Source organism: Bidens hawaiensis, unplaced genomic scaffold, assembly GCF_021521415.1.
Source record: "Bidens hawaiensis isolate Kalapana, Puna unplaced genomic scaffold, B.hawaiensis_p1.1 tig00056784_1, whole genome shotgun sequence".
Lineage (NCBI taxonomy): Eukaryota > Viridiplantae > Streptophyta > Magnoliopsida > Asterales > Asteraceae > Bidens > Bidens hawaiensis.
In genome coordinates, this window is record NW_027500225.1 from 65987 (window position 1) to 76999 (window position 11013).

The 11013-nt window shown below is 38.7% G+C and overlaps 1 protein-coding gene across 1 annotated transcript; it reads right to left on the reverse strand.

The window, feature by feature from the left end:
• Positions 1 to 7666: 7666 nt before the first annotated feature.
• On the reverse strand, positions 7667 to 10771 carry LOC143601587 (uncharacterized protein At4g28440-like). Its single transcript, XM_077078967.1, has 3 exons — positions 10748 to 10771; positions 8608 to 8834; positions 7667 to 7987 (listed from the first exon to the last, which is right to left on the reverse strand). The coding sequence occupies exons 2-3, from the start codon at positions 8819 to 8821 to the stop codon at positions 7800 to 7802; spliced, it is 402 nt and encodes a 133-aa protein (XP_076935082.1). The 5' UTR covers positions 8822 to 8834; positions 10748 to 10771; the 3' UTR covers positions 7667 to 7799.
• Positions 10772 to 11013: the final 242 nt, after the last annotated feature.

Consider the following 11013-nt stretch of genomic DNA (forward strand, 5'->3'; position numbering starts at 1 on the left):
TAGGAGTCATAGCTGGCGTACAAGCTGCTGGCGGCACTCCTGGCGCCGATGCCAGCGCCGCTGGTTCTGCTCCTGCTCCTGCTCCTGCAAGTGCTGAATCTCCCCTCATCGGGATTACTAAGGAGCAGGAGGCCGTTTTACGCGCCGACCTAGCGGCGTCGAGACCTCCCTCACCTCCTCCTGCGCACAGCCCTCCTCGCGAGACCGATTTTGGTTCTAGGTCGCAGGAGAAAAGGCATGTTTCCGAGGAGGATGAGGAGTTTGAAGTTGAAGACTCCGACCGCGGTCGCGCCAGCCCTGCAGCGCCACGAGGTTTCGTGGCGGAGTCTTCTCGTGGGCCTGGCGCTGACTTTTCTGCTTCATCCCCGCAGGTATAGGTTCGTTTTTGCTCCGCTACGCGGATTTCCATCTTAGTGTTTTGATGACTTAGATCATTACTTTGTGTTTGCAGGAATCCGATCACATTTACCGCCCGAGATGGAATATTACTGAGGACAGCACATTTCAGTCCATGGGTGTGTGTGCGGAATTCTGGGCTCATTCTGTGCCTCCAGCTGAAAGGAGGTTCCAGGAGGACCGCGCTCGCGATGACTTGCTCAACGATCATCTGTTTGCTGGGTCGGCCTTCTTCGCTATGATTACGTAAAGGTACGTGATGCTCTTGCGGAAGCCAAGCAAGAGGCTAAAGTGTCTGCTTGGCATCTTTCTAATGCTCGAGAGAGAGCTGAGAAGCTCCAAGCAGAGCTCAGTGAGAACAGAGCAAGTGCCAACAGCGCCTTCGTGAAGCGCGGGCATGAGCTTCAGGCTGCGAGGGAGAAGCTACAGGCGGCCGAGGCGGACGCTGCCAAGTACGCGCGTAGAGTGCGCGACTTGGAGCTGGACGCGGAGGCGCGTGACCAAGCTCTTGTCCAGTCTATAACTGACAAATCATCACTGGAGAGTGAGGTTGCCCGCCTGAAGAAGGAGCTGGCGGCCGCGCAGGCCGAAAAAGATGAAGCCTTGGCGACGGCAGCGTCTAGCCAGGAAGCACTTGATGCTGCGCGGGCGGAAAAGGAAGAAGCCTTGGCAGCAGCAGCGTCCGACAAAGAGGAGCTAAAACAGACTAAGGAAACTGTTGAGTTGTTAAACTCTCAGATTCCTGCCCTCGAGACGACTGTTTCTTCTCTCGCGCAGGATCGCCAATGGCTAGTCTCAAAGGGTATGACTCGTTGCGCTTATGCGATGAAATACTCAGACGAGTTCCAGGCCCTTGTGATGGATTGCAACGCTGCCGCGCGCTTGGTGGGTCGAGCTGAAGGGTTTAAGGATGGCTATGAATATGGGATGCTGAAGAAGAACCCATCCGACTACCCTTATCAGAGCGACGTTGCCTGCGCGGACATGGCCGGGATGGGGGAGAAGTATTTAAATACTCCCATTCCTATCCTTGCGCAGGTATTTTAACTTTAATGAGATTACTTTGATTTATTTTCCAAGTATTTCTGTACTCATATTTTTCCTTATGATTTGCAGATATCCGCGCTTGCTGACCAGCCCGACCTCGGCGCGCTAAAGAAATTACTTGACGAGTGCGAAGGGGCTGGTGGCGGCGATGATGGCGCGGGGATTGCTGCTCCTGCTAGCGGCTCTGGCGTGGCCAAAGGATCCGCTCCTGACACTGTTATGATAGAAGACTCCATTCAGGATGAACAACTTGACTATGGTCAGTTTGGAGATGACGAGGAGCGGGCTGCGCCAGATGCTGAGGGCGTTGATGAGGACTATGAAGAGGCTGACGTCGACGTGGAGACTTGAGAAGCCCTTCATGTTTTTTATTTTTATTTGTAGTTTGTATCTCATCATCTTGTAAACTTGTAAATTTCAATGCTTTGGAATGAAATTTTGTTTTTCCCTTCTTCGCATCTTGCGCATTCCCCATTCATCTCTTTATATTGCATGTTTGCTTGTTGAATATAAGATATGCTTGCACGTTGAAATAAGAACAAGGATGTAAGAAAATTATTATACTTAATCCTTGTCATATTGTAAGTGATTTTGCCATATCTTGATTATGTTGACACGTGCCTTGGCGTTTTCATTATTCCTCTTTTGCGCGACGTTATCTCGCATTTGTTATAGGGAACTATGAGTTTTTAGCCTTTACGTGTCAATGTTTTACTCAGATATCCATTACAATTTTATGCGCGACCTCGACCTGAGACCTTAACAACTATGTTTTGGCATTTGCTCTGCCTTAGTTGTGTTTAGGTATTTTTATGGTCAGGCTGCGCAGCATGTAGGATGGATGTTGTGAGTGATTTGAGCTAAGGCTCACATTATTGGGCTAAGGCCCTGAGCTAAGGCTCATAATTTTGGGCTAAGGCCCTGACGTTTTAGAGTTAAGACTCGTTAACGCGTTTGCGCATGTATGTTTTACTTCGTTTTATTTTGTTTTGATGTCAATACAATGTTGTCATATTGCTCAAAATTAATAAAGGGAAGTGTGAAACATGTATGCAAAAGATAATAGAATCCACATTAAGAGAAGATAGCGCGTATCATTATTCATAATGGCTTAAAAAGCCTTGATTACAAACTTGACATTTTTTACATGAAACATTTTCTAAGCTGTGCTGCGTTCCATGCGCGCGGGATCTTCTTTCCATTCAAATCTTTTAAGGCGTATGCGCCTTTTCCCAATTCTTCCAAGACTTGATAAGGTCCCTCCCAATTGGGGGACATTTTTCCCGGGGGTATCGCGCGGCTAGCTTCATTGTTTCGAAGGACAAAATCATTTTTCTTGAAGTGGCATTCTTTCACGCGCTGGTTGTAATATTTTTCCAGTTTTTTCTTGTATTTGGCTTCACTGATGATAGCCGCCTCTCTGCGCCCTTCAAGTAAGTTGAGATCCAACCTTCTTTCGCGCTCGTTATCAATCTTGCTCATCATGAGCACTCTATGGGATGGGCATCCAATTTCTGCTGGAATCATTGCCTCTGTTCCATAGGTTAGGCTGAACGGGGATTCGCCATTGCTGGTTTTGCTTAATGTCCTGTGTGCCCACAGGACATTAGGTAGCTCTTCGACCCAAGAATGGGATTCTCCCTCTAACCTTTTCTTCAGCCCATTCAGCAAGCTTTGGTTAGCGCGTTCCACTTGGCCATTCCCCTGAGGGTGATAAACTGAAGTGAAAATTTGGTTGATGCGCAATTCCTTGAGCCAGCTGGATATCTTCTTGTCAGTGAATTGCTTGCCATTATCGCTCACAATTTCCATGGGCAAGCCAAAACGGCATATGATGTGGCTCCAGATAAACTGCTTCATCGCTTCGGCTGTGATTTTTGCTAGTGGCTTGGCTTCAACCCATTTTGTGAAATTGTCTACTGCCACTACCAAAAATTTGACTCGCCCTTGCGCTTGCGGAAGGGGACCCACAATGTCGATTGCCCATTTGTGGAAAGGCCATGCGGAGGTCACTGGAATCAAGTTGTTCCAATAGTTCCTCGAACCCATCGATTTGCCCAGTAAGCAAGCTTTCAAACCAGACACGCGCCGCGCCCGTGAGGCAGCGGGCAAACATGTGACACCATGTTGGCATCGTCCAGCTTTCTAGGTTTCCAGTGTTGTAAAAACCTTGTAAGAAATCGTCTGGATCTGTTGTGCCGTCATATTTGCCCAAACCACTTGGCATCTTGGTTTTGTGTTGAATAGGGGCCTTCGCGATGCGCTCAGTGAATTTTGAATGTTTCACCAAGATGGCTGGCCTGTACGGTGTGGTTACATCCACTTGCCCTCTCACTGGTGGGCTGTATGGTGTGTGCAGATCCAGATCGGCTCTGGCTCCAGGCGCCATGTTCATTTGCGCGCGGAGCTGTGAGCCTCCTGCATGAGTATCTCGCGTCTTCCTGACGCTGTGCACCTCTTCATCACTAAACTCAGCGTGTTCAGTGTGAACAGAGTGACCCTCTTCCGGCGCGCGCGCCCTTTTTGTTCCTTGAATGGCTTGCTTGTCAAACGCTAGCCTTTGTGTTAAGTCGGCTAACTTTTTCTGTTTGACCATTTCATTGTACTTGTCCATTAGACGTCGTTGCTCGTTTATGAGCCATTCTTTAGGGTCATTGGTTTCATCTTCTGGACCCATTGGTCCTTTTTGTTTCGCGCCGGCAAGATTTTGTAACGTGAGATCGTCTGGAGGAGTTTCAGTCTGGCCGTGAGGAGTTGTGATGAAGGGACGGTTACTGGTGGTGCGCGTAGAATCACGCGGCCCCCTCAGAAACTGCTGTCCCTCATTAACATCCTCACGTTCAATATCCTCCAGAACTTGATCGACGTTACGAGCACCAGAAACCATGGTGAAAATTTGTTTTTTTAGAGATCTGATGAGATCTTGTTGCCGTTGTAACAGTGGATGGCGCCAATGAAGAAACGTGGATCGACTCACTGGTAGACGATCTACTTTCCTCGGGTGTGATTATGCTATTCCACCGATGGTTCTCTGGGATCTAGGTTCTTCCACCTACAAAATGAACAGCACCGTAAACTTACCCCTCAGAAAGGGACAGAGGGGTCCTCTTTGGGGTAACCCTCCGGTGTGAGAATAAGTGTTTGTAGGAGAAGACAATAATATGATAAGGAAATTTGGAGAGTATTGCTTTAATATAGCTGAATACTGTGTAGTTAGATGTGATTGTCTGTCTTCTTTGTGGAGTTGATGTGGTATTTATAGTGCTAGGGTTTCCACTGATGGGGCTCAGCCTTGTTGGCCTCCTCCAATTGCTTTGCGCCACGTGTCCTTGGGGACACCTGGTGCTTTTTCATTGGTTGTAATCACGTGGTAGCACATGGGTTTTGCTGAGTTGTCCACCTTTCATTGGCAGCTGTCAACATCAGCATATTCTTATTCCTTAAAAAGATACCTTCTGGAAGGTTGTCTGACGTGCACAATCAAGGTTGCCCTAATCCTGATTTGGATAAGGGCGAGGTTGATTATGTGCATGTGTGATACGCGCCTATCCTGAGGATGCGCGAGGTCTTCTCTTTATTCTCACGCGCAGATGTTTCATGCGCAGATGTGATATGCGCCACGCGCGGATGCGCAGATGTGATATGCGTGAGCATATGTGATGCGTGAGCATGTGATGCCTGAGCATGTGATATGCGTGAGCATATGTGATGCGTGAGCATATGTGATGCCTGAGCATGTGATGCCTGGGCATGTGATGCCTGGGTATGTGATGCATGAGCATATGTGATATGCGTGAGCATATGTGATATGCGCCATGCGCATAGGTTTTGGCTTTGTGCCTTCATAATGTCTTGATTTCAAGCCTCTTGTCTATATCTTGTGGGTTAACCCGCCTCGTTCGGTGTTGAGGCGGGTACATACCTCTTCAATATCTTTGCTAACATTGGACAAAAGAAAATGTTGGCATTCTCATCACTAGGGTTACGTTAAAAACCGAGTGTGCCATTCAGACTGCAATACCCCATTTCCCACTTTTGGTCATCATGTGACGATATTTAGTGTTTTTCAAGATTAATGATGTTTGTCTTTTTCTTTTTTCTTTTTTTTTTTTTTGTAAAACTAATGGTGTAAATCATGATCATTCTGGGAATGAAAAGATATTATCTGTCTCGAACCCTCCCCTAGAATGTTACATAATATTATAATAACTTTATTTTAATATAAAGAGTTGAATATATAAAACGTATAGTGATAGAAGATATAAATAACATGTCTTTTCTTTTAGATTTATGCTTTTCGTTTTTATAAAATCAAGAAAGATGCTTCTTTAAGTCAAAATATAGGTGAATTGTTTTTTCTTTTGTTTTTGTTTTTTTTTTTCATCTGCATTTTCTTACTATTTTATATTTATTTTTTTAGTTTCTTTTTATGGTTTTAGGTTTCAAGACTCAAGAATTTATTATTTATGTACAGTAATCTAATAAAATTTTCCATTAATAAGGTTTATATTATTCTACAAACTCCATTGTAAAAGTTGGCTATATAAGGCATATAGTGGTAGAAGAAACGAATAACGAGTATTTTTTTTATGTTTATATTATTTGTGCTTTGCATTTTCATTAGATGAAGAAAGATGGCTTATTCAAGTCAAAATATAGGTGAATTGTTTTTCTTGTCAACATTTTTTTATTGTCTTGGATTCATTTTATTGTTTTTTTTATATTGTGTTACTGGTGTAGTGTGTTCTTATCCAATTTTGTTGGTTTGAAGCTTTTCGGAGGCACGCTTGTCCTTTGTGTATTTGTTTGGTTAGTTTTGTTCTTCTTATGGTTTTAGGTTTCAAAATCTCAAGAATCGATGATGAAAACTTTCATTCATATTGTTTATATTCTAAAAATGACATTTTATGAACATCTGCAACCAATTTTAATTCAAACAGAACATTTTAATTCATAACAAATTGAATTCTCAAAAAGTGAATTTCTTGATGTAATCATAGTGTTCATACATTTAATATGTTAGAAGTTTTTTTATTGACGCGTAACTCTAAAACAATGTATACAAAACTCGAAAAAAACTATTATTAAAATTTTGTTTGCGTTATCTTTTTCTCACACATAAACACAGAAATAAATATTATCTTGGATTTTTCCGTCCATGACCACAAATTCTAATAAATAAATTATTCTTTCATCCCGTTGTATAGAGATAAGGCTTGTCTACATCCATCTTTTCTCAGATCATACCTGTTTTTTTATTTCTATCTATTACATATATTTACATGTATATATCAAGCATCAAGTGAATTATATATACTTCCAAATATTCAAAATTATAAAATTTTGAGATTTAGAACCATTGATTTAAAAAGCACTGATTTAAAATTACAAAGCTAGGTGATTACATATTTAGATTTAAGGTGTTAAACTATTATATGTACTTTATGAGCTTTATTTAAACCAGTTAGTTCATAAGGTAATTTTTAATTCTGTTTTAACAAAATTAGGATATTTATATGTTTTTTAGTTCAACATAGGGGTGTGCAATAAACTGAAAACACTGATCTGAAACCGAAAAAACCGAACCGAAACAAAAACAGACGGTTTAGTTTTATGTTTTTGTAAAAACCGCACTAACAGTTCAGTTTTAGTTTTGCATGTAAAAAAAAACCGAAAAAACCGACCCAACCCGAATTCCTAATTTTTTGTTTTTTTTATATTTTATATTATAAATATGTAACTCCAATATTTTTGATCAAATATATAATAACCTATTATTTTACAATTAACAAAATTATTTATATCTAAAGTCATTATTTTTTGCTAACTTTTTTTTCGACCTAAAATTTTCAAGCTCGAATGGCAAAAACTGAAACTGAACGGTTTCAAAAACTCCAAAAACCGAAGTTTTGGATTTCAGTTTGGTTTTAACCAAAAACCGCACCGAACCGCACCACGCACACCCCTAGTTCAACATTCCAAAGTCAAGTAAGACCAGATCGATCTTACGGCTCAATGATCAAGATCAGATCCTATGCAAGGCGTGACCAACACGTTTACGTTTAAGAGAAACATAATATCATAAAAGATTTTAAGAAAAAACCATAATCATACAAAAAAAAATCCAAAACAAAATGTAATGCATAAACTTACATAAGCAGGTACTTTTACAGTTTTACTATCCTCAAAAGACTATTTCTCAACTCATCATAACCATAATAATCACTACACAGTCATTGACTCTCAACTTCAAAAGCATAAAGGGTAACGAAACTTACAGTAAGCCGTAAATAAACCACCCATTAACACAACACATAAGTTTAAAGAGTCGAGTACAAGGGCAAAAGGGTAAAATTTCACCCTTCGACTGTGATAAGTTCAAACTCGATAAGTGACAAGTTGTTGTCTTCCTTAACAGAAACCGCAGCCGGCTCAGTTACTTCAACACGCCCCCATCTGTCCACTGCAAGCCTCATGGACCCTTTGTACATGTCGATTTTTGCATTTCTTAGAATCACAGTACTGCCCTCCTTCATGGCGTCCACTGAAAAAGTTGCATGTTTTATTAATAAGATAGTTAGGCATGTAAACGAACCAAACGAACACAAATGAGGCAGGTTTGGGATCGTTCGTTTAACTTTAATCAAACATGAACAGATAAACAAACAAGGTTTTCGTGCTCGTTCATTAAAAAAATCAGTGTGTTTGTTTATGTCCGTTCATTAATAGTATTAACGAACGCTTCAATAAAGTGACAAACATAACAAAACACAGATGAACAAACATAAACGAGATAATAAAACTAGACTAAATTGTAACGAGCCTAAAAAAATTAAATGAATATATAAACGAACAGACTAAAACAAACTAAATTAATGAACATTAATATATTTTAATAAAAGAATGTCCACGAAGTCACAGACTCACAAACATACACTAACGTTCACAAACACAAATAAACGAACAAGTTTTGACACCACAATAAAAGCGCTATAATGTATAAGAATTTTCATAATTTTTTAATAACTTTGTGATCGAAATCCAAATGAGAATTATAAGGTAAGTAAACACGCGATTTTAATTCCAATAACATCTAACAATTCATATGCACTTCACACTAATTGTTAGATATTATGTATAACGGATTTAAGTAGTAAAACATACCTTGATCATTTCTAGCAGTGAAGACAACAATTCCCGTTTCATCACCAACCAAACATTCAGCAAGACGCATGTTTCTACCTTGATTCCCGTTGTGACCTCGTGTCGTTATTGCTTTTGAGCTAACCACTTTTACAGTTTGGTTAAGACCAAAAGCATTGGGACAAAGCTCACTGATCTTAATGAAAGCTGGTTGTTGCTTAATTTGTTCAGCCATTTTCCAACAAAGCCTATAATAATATAGTGTTATATACATGGAGAAATCTAATAATAAAGTGGTGCGATAAACATTTTTGCGAGACGTAACAGCTTAAAAAAGAAGCCCTTTTTTACAATTCAAACACCAAAGTCTTAATATAACAAACTAAAAAAATGATATTTTCCTTGTTTTGATTGCGTTAAACGAAATGGTGGTGATTGAGTGCCAAATATAGATTACATGCATTTACTAAAACTACAACCAGTTGTTTGATTGAATTTGATATTGTGCTTGGCCAGTGTTGTAAAAATTACGATTAGGCACTGATTAATGGGAAATCAAAGGGCTACCGATTCGATTCATAGTTGTTAAAGACGCTCAATTTTCAGCGCTGATTCCCAGACTTTGGAGAGTTTCTGACCAAATTCTCTAAATTCCGTCAAGATTCCAGCCATATTTCTACTTTTAACTAAGGAAAACTACCTAACATTAATATTTTAGAACTTTTGGTACTAATTAGATATTAAATGTTATATAATAGCTTTTGTTTATTTTATTTAAAGAATGATAATATTTTTTAATACAAACATTTTTTTTTCACTGTGCGCTTTTTTCCCCTCAGGTCCTCGCATTTATTTGCGTCTTGTGCCTAGCGCCTTTGATTACTATGATTCGATTTCCCCTAATCGGCCCGTAAAATCAGTATCAGTCAAACCAATGAAAATTGGTCAAAAATAATTCAAAAATGGACAAATTTCTGCCAAAATCAATCAAAATCTTTTAGGGAATTGAAAAGGTAAACTTATTTTGAAAAGTTATATATAAAACTTTGTGTGTGTGTGTGTGTTTATACATATATATATAACTTTGAAAAATGGCATAAAACTTCCAATCCGATTAATCGCTAGTCGATACCCACCGCCGAACTAGCACCTCACGAGTTCTACAACACAACATGTGTACTGATTCAAAACCTAAATCACAAATAAACACATAAATTGACTTTTAACAACCAACAAGTTGACTTCTTCACGATCTAATTCAACAATTAACAAACTATATCATAAGTTCATAACAATCAATACATAATTCAATTCACAAATGCATGCATTTCTGATTAATAAATACTTAGACCCTCGCTTTTATATGCGCCTAGAGCCTTTGATCACTATTACGATTTCACCTAATCTGCCCCTAAAATCGGTACCGGTCAAAATTGACGTAAATTGGTCAAAAATCAATCAAAATTGGTCAAATTTCAGCCAAATTCGGTCAAAATCTTCAAAAGTATTTGAAAAAGTACACTTTTTTTTTTGAAAATTTATACATAAAACTTTGTGTGTGTGTGTTTATACACACACACACACACACATATATATATATAACTTTGAAAAATGACAATTTCCAATCCAATTAATCGCTAGTTACTTAGAACCCCACCACCCGACTTACGCCTAGCTAGTTCTCTAACAATATGTATAATAATCAATTAATCATCAATAATAAAAATCATCAACACTATAAAAACCTAAAAAAAATTAATCTTTAAATCACAACTAAACACAATTGTAATCGTTTTGAGTTTAATGAGAAATATACGTAAGATCGAAAAAAAATTAATAATAATAATAATTACTAAAAATTTGACTTTTAACAACCAATAAGTTGACTTGTTCACGATCTAATTCAACAACTAACAAACTAGATCATAACAATCGTCAATCAATACATAATTCAATACACAAATGCATGCACCACAGACTAATTACCTATTTAAACCTAATCATGTGCTAATTCGAAACAATTCAACATTCTAACTGAATGATTATTGAAATCAGATGAGATCGGATACGGATAGAATTGAAAATTGGATCGGTTAATAGAATTTATATTATTTTATAATAATAATAATAATTAGGGGAAAATAGAGATTGAACTACTGACCTGAGAGATCTGTGTACGGAATGAAATGAAGTTGATGGTAGTACTAAATGGGTTTATAGTTAGGGTAAATGAATTCGGATCCCCATGGATATTAAATTGTTAATTATTCATTTAGTTTGAATTTTTTTTTTATTTGTTTGTTTTTGTTTTTCTTTGTTTAAGTTTGATACAAACAAAAAGTTAAAAAGGTTGTTTGTTAAAAGTTGTTACGGGCTACTGATTAAATTCATAATTTCGTGATAAACTCGTCTTTTGATTCGGGAAAA

Excerpts from the sequence above, each read along its gene's own strand:
- LOC143601587 (XM_077078967.1), bottom strand. The coding sequence starts at position 8,821 with ATGGCTGAACAAATTAAGCAACAACCAGCTTTCATTAAGATCAGTGAG. Across the intron at positions 7,988-8,607 it reads CACTGCTAGAAATGATCAAG|TGGACGCCATGAAGGAGGGC; the intron begins GTATGTTTTACT and ends CAACTTTTTCAG.